The 14,891-nt window shown below is 40.4% G+C and overlaps 1 protein-coding gene across 1 annotated transcript in view; it reads right to left on the reverse strand.

Moving 5' to 3' along the window:
* Positions 1–14,891, reverse strand: part of HGF (hepatocyte growth factor) — a 74,807-nt gene that overhangs the window by 44,335 nt on the left and 15,581 nt on the right. Inside the window, exons 5-7 of the mRNA XM_067564545.1 lie at positions 8,368–8,510; positions 6,004–6,124; positions 770–888 (exon numbers count right to left, since the gene is read on the reverse strand). Coding sequence (XP_067420646.1) covers positions 770–888; positions 6,004–6,124; positions 8,368–8,510 — 383 coding nt within the window. The remainder of the gene's footprint in view (positions 1–769; positions 889–6,003; positions 6,125–8,367; positions 8,511–14,891) is intronic.

Raw genomic sequence — 14,891 nt, forward strand, 5'->3', positions numbered from 1 at the left:
GGAAGCTGTACAAAAGAGCATATGAAGTCATGCTCAAGGGGAAAAAGAGAAGGAGAGAAATAGAAGGCTAGGTGAGCCTGACCGGGGTGTGGGGGGGGAGGTCTGATTAGATACATCTTACCGCCCTCCCCCATTTTGCAGAAGGAGTTAAAAAATTAAGATACGGAGTGTAAAAGTCTGCATTGGTGGAAGGATTAAAACACTATAAATAAACCACACAGTGGAGTTTACAAGGAAGAAGGTCTCAGTGCAGTCTGTGTTTGTGTAATAGAATATATATTATATAATTATAGAATAGAATAGAATAGAATAGAATAGAATAGAATAACTTAAAGTGATAAATTCCAGAGGGGTAGCCGTGTTAGTCTGTTTTTAGCAAAACAGAGAGAGTCTTGTGACACCTTAAAGATTAACACATTTATTTGGGCATAAGCTTTCGTGGGCAGAAAACATGTTTCGTGCATCTGATGAAGTGGGTTTCTGCCCACGAAAGCTTCTGCCCAAATGAATGTGTTAGTCTTTAAGGTGCCACAGGACTCTCACTGTTTTGCTATAAATGGTAAAGTGCTAAATAACGCACTGCTGTTTATGTCTTATGCAGACTGTTGATGAGAATGTAAGCACTGTTCTTTTCTTACTATATTTTAAAATGGAGCAAAAACACAATGCATGGACAAAAACAGCTATATTGCCAACCCACTTATAAGAGACTATTCGAGTCCAATTTTGGGAAAGGAAAAGGAAGCAATAAATTTTTCCTTTAACTCACCACACATTTTAATTGCACAGAACTCCCAGGGGGTGTCAGGGTCAAGAGTGTAGCACCATGGTCTCGGCTTGCCATCAGGATTGCGGCAGTAATTATCATCAAAGCCCTTGTCAGGATATCTGCAAACCACACCAACAAATGTGTCAAGAAAAGTCCTCTGGCTGGCAATGCTATACAGGCGTGTACAAGACATGTAAAGAACCAATTCCAGCTGAGACAAATTTAGTATAGCGCCTGCTGGCTTGGGACCTAATCGTGTGGGGTTGAGGAATGCCCTCTACTCCCATAGAGGGAAGTGAGGGTGAAACCTCCTAAGAAGCACTCAGCAGAATCAGGCCCCTGGAGGGGGAGACTCACAGCTGTAGTAACATGCAGGACACCAGATGGGGTAACTCAGCTAATTGCTTCACTCCACTCTAGAGCATGGCCATCAGTTGACAGACACACAAGCCTCACATTTTTTTCAAACAACCCAATTAAGTGTAGATTATATAAACACTGCCTGGCATGCCAGACTCATTAAGAAAACAGGTTCTCTAGTGCAATAGCCCTTGGTTCAAACTGGAAGCTATTTTCAATTGCTTTGTTACTAATGATAGTTCCATTTTGGTAACACAGCTTGTTCTAGGTCATGCCCTCATTTCCAGTATTGCAAAAAATATTTAAAAACTTCCTTCTCCCTTTATCTTGTCAAGGTTTGAAACGGTTGTGTTATTTTAATTGTTTCCATGTTCGTCCCACCACTATTAAACAGAAAAGTGGGAGAACAAATTAAGGGGACTTTACTTTACCTAAATGGTGATACAAGCAGCCAGAAACTTCCAAATGTGGAGATAAAGTAAAATGTATTTATTACTAATAAATACAAAATGCTTTGTTTTTGCAGTTTTGGTTCGGGATTTTTTTGCAGCATGTTTTAGAGAGAACAAAAAGGTGCCTTGCCCAGGGGATAAATGTGAAAACTTATTTAAGGGGACAAAAATGTTAACTACCTATGAACCTGAGACCTTCCGCAACTGCAAGCAGATGTGCTTCTCATGGGCAGAAGAACATGTGATTTACAAAGATGTACTGACGGGGGTTCTCTATCCACCATACACTCATCCCAAGGTCTATTTGTACATCTGGAGCTCAATCCTGCCTTCCTTGGGACAAATCACACTCCCTCTGCTACATCAGGCTTTGAAAGGTAGGGAAAGGAAAGAATTGAAAGAGGGTTCAATCGTTATTGTCATTGAATGCTGCAGAATGGGGGAGCAGACAAGGCTACGGCAGCATGAGAGCTTTTTATAAGCAGTAACAGCTGTGCTCCACAATACTCATTACTGCTTCAAGACGATTACTAAGTTTTAAACTGGGTGAGGAGGTGAAATTTAAAACGACCCTGATACCTTCAAGGACCTTCCTCTAACCCCCCACAACAGATCAGTCCCTGGGATGGGGATAGGGCAGGGAGGTAAGATCATCAGACCCATTTCCCCTAAAGGTCCTCGTAAAGGGCCAGCATGCTCATCATCAAGCTGAGATAGGTAGATAAACAGGAATATGCCCAGAACTATGCACTGACTGTATCTTCAACATCCATTATACCCCGAGTGTAACTGGATTCTTAGGGACCTCCTGCCTGTATGGACTACAGATGACCTGGGTTGCAGGAGGGTGTTATGGTGCAAAGCTAGTCTGAGTATCGTGAGTGGGGAGGGGCAACAGGGAAAGAAGCTCTTTTTGACTTCCTCTTCCCTGGAGGAACAGAAGAGTTCCAGTTTATCTCCCTCATTTGCTCACTTGCTGAGAGAGTGGGTGGGGGAGGTTCTACTCGATGACGGATTTTGCCTACAGTGTTCTCAGACCTGCTTGCTCCTTTCTATGTCCCTGGCAGTCAGCTAGCAGCTATTTTCAGTCCACACAGCAGAAGACCAGTTAGTGGCTACCTGTGAGGGAAGGGATACAACTGGCAGGGATAAACTAGATGATGGAACTGCAAGTTGGCCCACTCAACCTCATATTCAGGTTGCTGAGAGTTATGTAAGGGCATTGTAGTAGTTGGTCTGATCTCCAGGTCTCTCTCCCTCTAACATACCCAAGGCCAAAGTCTGCTGCTTGGAGCAGAGGAGGATTCTCAGGGTTACTGAGAGCTTTCTGATCCCCCTACTATACCTCCTTAGTGATTTCTCAGAGGTAGGTAGTTTTGTTTTTCCACATTCTCCCCGTGAAGCGGCAGTAGGAACCTTGACTTCAATGAGTAAGAAAGCAACAAGACACTGCCTGTCAGAGGCAGATCCTCTTCTAGACTTAAAGAGAATTAGCTATCGATGTTCTGAATATTACATATCTTTTTCAAACAGACCAAAATTAACACCAGGGGATGATCCTTATTTATTTTCTCATGTTGAAATTTACATCCCGAATGCATCCCTGACATAAGCCTACTGATGTAAATTAAATTACACCAGTGATTAATTTGGCCCTCTGATTTGTCACACTAATTTAAAAAAAAAAGCAGGGGTTTTGTGTTGGGGGCTAAAGCTTTTATTATACATAGAATAGTTCAACTTTTTGTTCTACAATAAATACGTCAAGGGCTACAATCTTGTAGGTCAAGTTGTTGTATAAAGAGCATTTCCACACTGGACATATAAATCAGGGGGTTATAATGAAAAGACTGATAGACTTTAAACTGCACTAGCACATCTCAGAATTTCTCTACTATACACAGATATAAGCCCCAGTCCTGCATTGTGCTTCATACAGAGGGACTGCTTCCCCAACACCAAGTCACATTAACTTCAGTGGGATTCCATGCCAATGCAACAGTGTATCTGAGAAGAGCACAATGAAGGATCCAAGCCCTAGAAGGAAATCCTGGCTTTATCGAAGTCAATGGCAAAATTCACATGGACATCAATGAGGCCAGGATTTCACCCTTAGGGCAAGTCTACACTACAAAATTAAGTCGACCTAAGTTACGTTGACATACATCCACTGCAGTAATTAAATTGCCTTTGCATGTCACGCTCCTTGTGTCGGCTGTATGCATCCCCACCAGGTGTGCGTGCACCAATTTAACAGTGAGTGCGGGGTACCGTGGGATGGCTTCTGAAAGGTAGCAACAGTTGATGTAAGCAACACAGAGTCTACACTGACTCTGTGTCGACCTAATTACATCAACGTAAGTGCTATGCCTCTTGTGGAGGTGGAGTTATTACATCAGTGTAGTGGGCAAGTTACATCTGTGAGACTACATTTAGTATAGACGCTTACAGAGTTAGGTCGATGTAGGCTTCCTTATCTAACTGTAGTGTAGAGCAGGCCTCAGACATTTTCCTGCTAGCTTTGGATGCATTTAATTAGAGAGGCATCTTTATCGTATGCTTAGAAAACTTCTAAAAGGGAAAAAGCTAGTAAGGACCCTGAGGTGGCAAAAAAGGATAGTTTGTGAGATGGAGTTACCTTGAGCTTTGAGCACTGCACTACAGGAGGTAGATTTGAGAGCCATTGAAAGGGTTAGCAGTTCTACGTCTCTCACTTTCTTTACAATTAATGACCCCATTAATGTCAGTAGTTTAATGCTGACCATCAGTACTAGTTCTTCCTGGGTTCCAAACAATTCAAATTACCACTAAATAATACAGCACTCTCCAAAGATAACTCTATTTAATAGGTCATTTACTTCAGACCTAGGGACCTGACTCAGGTTTTGCTAATCCCAGTGATTTTCTAGGTGCCTAAAAGTTAGTCACGGTGACACTTAGCATCACCACGCCTAAATTCCTTTGTGAATCTAGCCTGTCATTTCTTCTGAGAAACCCAGTGTCAACAGTGCAATAAGTCATAAAAATCACTGATGTGTGTAATCTAATATACAATAAACTAAGATTTCTAAACTAATATTTCCCCCCCACCATGAAATTCCATGCCAGAGACACATTCTAAAAAAATGTGCAATTCCTGTTTCTACTGAAATGCGTTACACAGGTTCAGTACAGGATCACTGTTTTATAGACGAGGAAACTGAGACACAAAGAGGTTTAGTGACTTGTCCAGGGCCACGTAGGAAGTCTGTTACAGAGCCCAGAACAGGACACCGATCTCTTCACTCCCAGTCCTGTACTTCAACCACAAAATAATCCTTCTAATGGGAGCAGGAATGACCCCTGTTCTGTATATAGCACTTCATCTAAACTGAAGAGGAAAAGGACTTCATATTAATCTCAGTAGCACAGATCCTATGACTTTAGTAGGACAACTGTCTAAAGCTACCAGTACCTTATTTTTAAAGCATAAACACCTTTCATTATTAACACTTGGTAGTTTATATGGACATAGTCAGTGGAAGATCTCAGATATTTTCAGACATGAATTAATCCCAACATTATTGTGACATTTAGCATTATTTTACCTATTTTATAAATAGGTTTATTGTGAAGTACGGAGATAAAAATTAAAAAATTCAGAAAATCTTGTTCCAATATGAGCCCATGCAGGGTTCTCCCCTCCCTAATGCAGTAAGGGTGAAAAGGCCTTTATGTGTGGCCTGAACCCACCCACATAGCCCATCCAGAAGGAGTTTAAATGTTGCAGATGGCTGTCTGCACTTTGGTGAATTTTACCCACTAGGATAAAACCTTTCTTGTCTGCAGTTCTTTAATGCGTTTTTTGACTCACTTTTTTGGCATTACATCTATATCTCATCAAATCATTGTCCAAAACATAAATCTGCGATCATAAAATGCTGAACTTAGCCATGCACAATTGCTTTTCCAGACTGAAAATCGGTGCTGATTTTTTTTAAAAAAAACTTTATGCAACGTAAACTGGATAATTAAGACTGATAATTACATAGAGTCTAGCTAAGGAAGAAAACAATCTATATAGTGACTATTTATTATTGAAGTAAACTAATATATTGTAAATTATTAATGTTGGAAGGCTAAATTCATCAATGTTTTAAAGAGCTTTGAGATTTTTGGTAGGCTTAAAGTATTACTGTTACTAGTACCTATTATTATTTATTTTGTTGTTATTATGTTAGGGTTTTTCTCTAGCGTGATTTCATTCTCTTTGTATACTGGCATACAACAAATACACTATGGGACATCTCCTCAGACCATGTACATTTACATAGCTCCACTAACGTTTATGGAGATATGCTGATTTACACCAGCTGAGGTTAGGCCTAGTGAATACCAGTGTGTGTGTAATTTTAAAAAGATAACACCAAACAAGTATTTTACCTCTCTGGTCTGAATTTGTGCCTGTGTGGTCTCTGAAGGTCCCAGCGCTGGCACTCCTTGCCTGATTCTGTGTGATCCATTGGGCCTCTGTAACTTTCTCCATTGCAGGTCATGCATTCAACTGAAAACAAAAAATAACACGCTAGTAGCTCATAATGCTAGCAGAAAGAAATTGTTGTCATAAACTCAAGCTGGCCTGCACAGAGAATTAACATTATAAAAACAATACTTCCTAGATCATCAATTTCACACAAGTGTGAGAAATGCCCTTCAGAATAATGTCTCACTGTGGGCACTTTGTAAGATCTAATCAGATCTTAGATTTGATGCCAGGTTAGTCCAAGCTCAAATTACTTTGGATGGAAGTATTTGAGGCATTTACATACCCAGCCATCTTTTTTTGGCCCTTTATAGAGATTAGTTTGAGTGCTAAACCATAATCTAGATCTAAGCTTTGATGAGGCACACACCAAACAGGAAATGTTATTGTTGATTAAGTAAGTGATATTTGTTTGTGTGTCAATTATATCAATATATATATTTACACAAACACACACTACTTATGATAAAACCTTGTTATGGATAGAGTTAAAACCTCATTGAGATTAATAGGTGTGAATGCACTGACCTATCAGGATAACTATAAGGATAAATTAATCACAATCACCCTTAAGGCAAAAGGGTTATGTGAACTCATCCCGGAGTTTTGGGTTGTGTGGGTGGAGTGGTTTCCACTGAGTATGTTTTGGGTAAGTGTGTGGGGGCAGATCACATAACTAGGGAGAAAGAAAGAGAGACCGAAGCTGAAACCTGTAAACACATTGTGACCCTAAAAGAAACTCAGGAAGGGTCTGAATCAGGAATGCTGGCTAAAAAGATGCCTGGGCCCGTAAGCTAAGAAACTACTCCTCATAGATTCATAAACTCATAGACTTTCAGGCCAGAAGGGACCACCATGATCATCTAGTCTGATGTCCTGCACATTGGAGGCTACAGAACCTCACCCACCTTCTCCTGTAATAGACCCATAACCTCTGGATGAGCTACTGAAGTCCTCAAATAATGATTTAAAGAGTTCATGTTACAGAAAATCCACCATTTACACTATTTTAAATCTGCAAGTGACTCAGCCCCATGCTGCAGAGGAAGGCAAAAAAAACCAAACCAAAAAAAAAAAAACACCCAAGGTCTCTGCCAATATGATCCAGGGGAAAATTCCTTCCTGACCCCAAATATGGTGATCAGTTAGACCCTAAGCACAAGGCCCTATTGCCTTTGGTTCCTCCTGTATTCAGAGAAGCAGGTCAGTGTACATTCCTTGTGAAGTGCTGAAGGCATGGGATTTAATGCTATAAAAATCTCCACAAATTTGCTATGAGCTTCCATATGAGGAGAGATTAAAAAGACTGGGACTGTTCATCTTAGAAAAGAGAGACGACTAATGGGGGATGTGACAGAGGACTATAAAATCACGTATAGTGTGGGGAAAGTGAATAGGGAACTGTTATTTACCATTCACATACCACAAGAAGTAGGAGTCACCCAATGAAGTTAATGGGCAGCAGGTTTAAAATAAACAAAAGGATGTACTTCTTCATACAACACAAAGTCAGGCTGTGGAACTCATTGCCTGGGGATGTTGTGAAGGCCAGAAGTGTAACTGCTTTCAAAAAAGAATTAAATAAGCTCATGGATGATAAGTCCCTCAATGGCCAAGATGGTCAGGAATGCAACCAGATGCTCAGGTGTGACTCCACCTCTAGCTGCCGGAAGCTGAGACTGGACAACAAGGGATTGAAATTGCCCTGTTCTGTTGATTCCTTCTGAAGCATCTGGCACACGCCACTCTCAGAAGACAGGATGATGATTTGGATGAACTACTAGTCTGACCCAATATAACCATTATTATGTTCTTATTTATAAATGTCAGGTGATGGCAAGCACACAATGAAAATGCTCTACAGCAATCACATTGATCAATGTTCCTTACAGATTCTCACATAAGTGTCATCTGGAAGGTGAAACAAAAAAAATTTCAGCATTGATCCTCAAATCCATTATCTAGCTATATATAAAGTGCAAAATTCAACTCAGCATTAACTACAGATCTGCAGTGGGTGTTTTCATAATGTACTGAACACAACAGAAATTGTTAGCTGATCTGTAGTGAACTAGAGAGCTGTTCAAATGATCTAATTTGTGTGATAAACACATCATTACTCAAACATCTCTTGTTAAATAAGTCAGAATTGATCTATTCCTTGTTCAAATCCATATAAAATTCCCACTAATAACTGATGAGAATTACACACTTGCTTCCAGGGCAGAAGAGACTTTTTTATGGTATCAATTGTGTCATGTTACCTTCTGAACAGAGAGGAATGTCACAGACTTCATGGCGTATCTCTGGATTGCTTGTAAAACACCACGGGCCTCCTTCTTCCCCTCGGGGATTCCGACAGTAGTTTTCCTGCAGGTCTTTACCCCGATAGCTCGAAGGCAAAAAGCTAGTTTTAAAATGACAATCATTACAGTATAAGAGCATGCAAATTTCATTGTGAATCTTCCTATATTCATGAACAGTTACGGCTTATCAAACTCTTGCTTCCTTTTCCCACCACGTTACATGTGCACACACAAACACCCATGTATCTCTACCTTAAACTATAGACAGTTTCTCATTTTAACATATGACAAGACCAAAGCCAGATTTGGCCATCTTTAGTCATATTGAGTAACGTTATACTCAGCAACTAGGTCCACTGATTTCACCCCAGGGTCTGCTATATTAAATGTGCTTGTCAAACAGATGCAGTGTTAAAGTAATGAAATTAAGTTTATCACATAAATAGGGTCATTTAATGGTAATCTAATCCGCTACATTTCTATTGTGTTCAGTACATATAGACATAGATAGATCTATTCCAGTGGGGCAACTTGTGCTACACAACCTGAGAAAAGGTAGCTGAAACTGTTCCTTAGATAGTGTGTTCTCAGTCCAGGTGGATTACCTTTCTTTATGGATAGATGGGAGAACTGTACTCTGTTCTACTCTGCTTTTCTGTTGTAATATGCATTTATGGTATGGAAACCACAGTATGACAACTACTACCCCAGACTATAAACTCTCTAGGGCTGGGTCTTCTTACATGTTATGCCTGCAAAATTAGGTACAAGCCTATGCAGTTAGATATATAGATATAAATATAAAACAACTCCATTATCCCTTACACCTGGCGTAACCATACCCAGGTATTGCATTCTGGAATTTGTTTCCATCCTTTTCCTATATAACAGGGGTGGCCAAACCGTGGCTCATGAACCGCATGCAGCTCTTTTACAGTTTAAGTGAGGCTCGTGGAGCCTCTTAGCCCCTCCCCCCCATTCTCCACCTAACAGACTACAGAAGGGAGCTCAGAGCTTCTGCTCTGCACCAGGGTGGTTGGGCTGGGATTCTGCACTGGGATTCTGCCCAGTGGGTAAAGGAGTCTCAGGGGGGGGGGGGGGGCGGGTCAGTAAGTTTGGCCACCCTGCTATGTAATCTATAACATTTTGATGCTGCATAAGAAGACCAAGTAGAAATTAGCATCATGCTCCTGCACAGTTTTGGAACATCATTTGCAATGACTAAACTTAGTAAAATATTTAAGATATTATCTTACCCACTTTGCCTCTCATATCCTGTGACCACATGGCTACTACAACAACACTGCAAACAACAATGGAAGATATATTTTGCCATCTGACATGTAAATTCCACAACATGAAGAAGTTGGAACCCAAACTTAACAGCAATATCTACTTCCTGAGCAAATGCAAGAAAAAAAAAACAACAACATCCCCATAGCACTCTCCATCTGTAATCCTCTGACCACCACATGCATCTCTATATATGCTGAACAGCTGTGTAAAAGGATTTTAGAAAACCTGGGGAGCTATCTCCTGCACCTCACATACTCCAGAAGTGACTATCTCAAGCAAGAAATCATCACATGCTCCCATACAATGGAAGGGAAAAATGAGAACTATCAAAAAAAAAAAAAACCTTAATGACAGCCATGCAGCACAAAAACTTAAGTGGAACCATCTACAACAACTGCACAATCCACAGAACTTCACCTCCAGGATAAACCCTGGCACCAGGACCCACCACATGGACACTACACAACACCCCAAGATCATCAACCTATCAAGACTACCCTCGCCAGAGCTAAATTATCTGTACTCTCTAAGGGACTGAACTTCTGCCCGGCCATAGAAACTGATATCATACTAATATGTGGAGAAATAGAAGAATTCTTTCACTGACTCTATCCCAAAGAATTATTTCACAACAAAGTAGACATCACCCACAACTACCATGTCCCCACCGACAATCGTAAGAAAAAGAATTATCTGACTGGACACCAACCAGTGGATGAAACCAGACACTTGGCCATTACACTGATGGCTTTGGGGGCACGGGAGGGGGGAGGAAGGGGAAGAAAAAAAGACAAATTCAGAAACATCGTATCCATCACAATCTCTCCATCACTAAGAGGTCAGCTATATAGGCCCAGAAATCAAACCACATTACAGTGATCAAAACAACAGACCAAGTGAATTCCCTCATAGTACTCATGGTGGATGAGGACATCAACAAGGCCAAATGACATCTCTCCATCCTACTATAAAGAATTGAAAGGTGACCCCACACCACAAAAAAAGTTAAGGATAATATCAAATCCTTTCCCAGAAAACTCCAAGAGGAACTCTATATCCTCCACCCCCATGAACCTATTCCAGGGAACTTCTACATGCTTCCCAAAATACACAAACTAGGGAAACCAGGCACACCCATCATATCTGTCCACAAACTGCTTACTGAAGAAATATGAGGACTCTCAGAAATCTTCCTCAAACCACTTACCACACAAAGGGCAAGTGACTTCCTCTAGAAACTCCATAACATTAACAATCTCCCTCAGAACAACATACTTGCCACCATGTATTTTACCTCCCTATCCACCAATATCCCTCACCATGATGGCATCTCTGCCTGCCTCAGATATCTGCATGACAACGGACAACACTCAGCTATCCACCCAAAATACATCATCAAACTCATCCATTTCATTCTCACCCTTAAGAACTTTACATTCAACAAAGCCTTCGTCCAAACCATGGGAACAGCGATGGGGATTAGGATGGCTCCCCAATATGCCAACTTCTTCATAGGTCACCTCGAGGAAGAATTTCAGAAAAAATGCACCACGAAAATCAACAATATACCCGAGATATATGGATGATATTTTCATCGTCTGAACAGATGACCTAAATTCCCTCAGCGATTTTCACCACAAACTTCACCAACCACCACTCATCCTTCAAACTCTCTCTAGAACACTCCCATACCAGCATCAAACTTCCTGAATACCCCTATCAGCTTCAACAATGGAAACCTACAGAAAACTTTATACAAGAAACTCACTGATCATTACCTCCAAAGATCCAGTAACCACCCAGAAACACCAAGAAATGTTATCTACAGTCAGGTAATCAGATACCACAAAATATGCTCCAAGAAGAAAGCCTGGGATACACACCTTAACACTCTTAAAATCACCTTCACCAAACAAGGACACTCTTAGAGAAGTAGATCACCTCACGTAATAGGTCACACAAACACTTCAATACAGGGGGGAAAAAAAGCAAACCACTGACCTACCCCGACCCACACTAGAACTTACATGGGGTATCAAACAATTACTACCCATACTTGATGGGAACCACATCCTGAAAGAAATTTTTCCCAAACCCCCTCTTCTTCAAACAACCTCTTCAACCTGACCACACTCATCATCAGAAGCAATCTCCCTATGGACCAGGACTTACCAATCCAAAGTGAGTGATCAACACCTCCCACAACACACCTTTCAAGATCCAACACATCTTTCAAGATCCACACATACCTATCACATGTACACAATTCACAGCACTATAATCACTCATATTTTTAAAAAGTTAATACATTTTTCTACACACCCTCAGAGTAAAAAAGCTTCATAGAGAGAGAGAGAGAGAGAGAGAGAGAGAAACAAAGCATAAGATGTGATTCACAGCTCATTGTAGTCGGTAGAATTTTAGATCATTTCCATAGGGAGTCAGGATTGCAGTAAAGTAAAAAATATATACCCTGTATTTAGTGATGAGTCCTCTGGAGTGAGTACTTCAGTCTGTATTTTAGGACTTGTCTAGACTAGGGATTTGCCCTAATTACAGCCATTGGTGTAGCAGAACTAGTGAAACTCCCAGTGTAGACAGGAAAAGATACTATTTCCACTAGTATAGCTTACCCCTGCTTGAAACTGGGGTAAATTCTCCAGAGGTAATAGCTGCTCTAAAGGCTTGTCTATGCTGTGGGTTACAGTAGTGCAATGGCTGTTATCAGGGCAAATCCTCAATTTAGAAAAGACTGTACACTTGCATTTTACTCTTAAACTGAATTAACCAGTTGTTGCACTCATACAGCAGAACTGATTCAATTTATACAAGCAGCATAAGAACAGCTTAGAGCTGCTGCCCAACTTGACTAATTGCATGGTATGAATGAACAAAAGAAAAACAAAGGCAAAATCCCTCCCCTCCTCCATCCCACAAAAACGTGGTTTGTGTCATTTTTTTTACTTTAGTTAATTAAAGTGGAAAACACTCCTTGCTCACATCCTGATTGCAATCAGCACAATGTGGTAGCGTTATTTAATGGGAGTTTTTCCTGTTCTTGGTCCTTTGAGAGAATGCTTTTCCTCACTTTACTGCTACCCATTGCATATTTGCTCTTTTTTCGCCCCCCCTCTGCATTCTCATCATACAACTCTCTCAAAATATCTCAGGCCTTGTCTGCACTTGTGGTGCTGGGTAGGGTACATGCAGCTACATGCTGCAGTGAAAAGCAAGATAAAGACAACCCTAAGCAAACTTTTTTGATGGGGAATTACATCTCATGTATGTGTTAAATCTTGTGTCATTGCATGTTAGAGTACTTCATTTTATTTTACCATCAGAGAGTCTCTCAGCTCAAAAACAATAACCATTACAAAAGCCCAGAAACGGTCAATCCAAATTACCCTAGATATGCTGTCAGGAAGAAAACCATTTCTGAAATCGTTCGTACGGTGTAGCATTATGTAGAGACTCTGGCAAAAGATGCACAAGCAGCTCCAGCAAGTAATACTGCACCATGATGGGAAGAGGGAAAGATGAGAACAAGCCAGGGCTACCCCTCTTCAGATCCAGAACTGTGCAGAAGAGACTCCTTCCCTGGGTGCACAAGGACCCATGCAATCCCACCTCTCCCCAAGTCACGTGAACTCAGCAATAAAAGAATCTTCAGGGTGCAAGCCAGAAATTCAAGCCAGCAGGAGTAGCTAAAGAAGCAGTTTCAGCCACTGATGAAGCCATTGTGGAACAAACAAAAAGATTGCAAACTATCACTCTGTTCAGTTTTCTCCTATATCCCTTTGAACCTGCTTTGTCTATTTCATTTGTAATCGCTTCAGAGCAAGAAATGTCTCTTACTCTGTATTTGTGTAGTGCCTAGAAAAATGGTACCCCAGGTTTGGCTGGGGCCTCTAGGCACAACTGGAATATACAACAATAACAATAGCATCATCATTTTAACATCAAAGTGCAACCTTTCAAAGTCTGGAGTAAGTACAAGTTTTGAGGAAAAGCTTATGCAAAATTAGTAAAGTTCATTTCTTTCCGTGAGTATGGGAAAGGGATTTTCTTTCCTCCCGGCCCCACAAATGCCACCTTGTGATAACCAGATGTTGTGACAAAACTGATCTAAGAACTCCCACCCTACATGCTAATAAATTCCCAACACATCACTGTTTGTTTTCTTCCCATCTCACTCAAGCCTCCAGTGATGAAATCAAATTTTCTGATGTTGAGAAACAAAACTAACATGCGACCACTTTGTTTATCAAGTGACCTTTTAAAATAAAATATATTGCACAAGGCGGGAGTAAGTCAGCTTCATAGCATACTTCTTAGATTAGTGGACATCCAAATTCATTATTACATTGCAAAAATAAAACTGCTAAACATATTTACCAGATACATTTACAGCAAACCAAACTGCTGTATCCTACTCCCACTGAAGTCAATGGGAGTTTTGCCATTGACTCCTAAGAAAGTAGTATCTGAGAATGATTCTGAAAGGTACTGAGTAATGAAGTCTCAGTTGCTGTGTGAGCTAAGAATTCTCAGTTCCTTTCAGAATCAGGCCCTAAACTCAAGTCCCATAGCTACTGTATCATTCTCCAATTGCTATGTTATTATTTAATTTTATAGATTATATAAATAATCCTAAATCTGAAAGAAAAGAATAAACCAAAACAATTCTGCATGTATTTATTATGACTAGTTCTCAAAATGATATCCAGTAGTCTCAAATCATCTACAAACTGCATGTAACACTGCTTTTAAGGCCAGCTTCCTCTAAGAAACTCTCTCATGAATGAGGTTTGTTTCTAAACCGTACTTAAAAAGACAGAGTGGTAATGATAGTCTGGAAATGAATGGGAAGTCATTTATTTATTGATTTCAAATATCTATCCCAGGTGCTTTAACAAAGCTTACAATCCACAAGAGTTGTAACATGAACTAAACAAACTATAGAGATAACAACTGTAAGCACCCAAAACTGATAAACTAACACCTCCAAAACTGCCACCCTATATTCTTAAAACTATCCCTGGGGCCTCAGGGAAAAGTGAAAAGATGGGCTTTGCAGAATCTTAGAGCACACTGCAAATTTAAGGGACAAATTCTGCTCTCAATTACTGTTCACTAATGTAAATCGGGAGTAATGTCACTTTTCAGGGTATATGAGGACAGAACTT

The sequence above is a fragment of the Emydura macquarii genome, unplaced genomic scaffold, assembly GCF_026122565.2.
Source record: "Emydura macquarii macquarii isolate MOO-44397 ecotype Brisbane River unplaced genomic scaffold, CSIRO-AGI_Emac_v2 contig_2636, whole genome shotgun sequence".
Lineage (NCBI taxonomy): Eukaryota > Metazoa > Chordata > Testudines > Chelidae > Emydura > Emydura macquarii.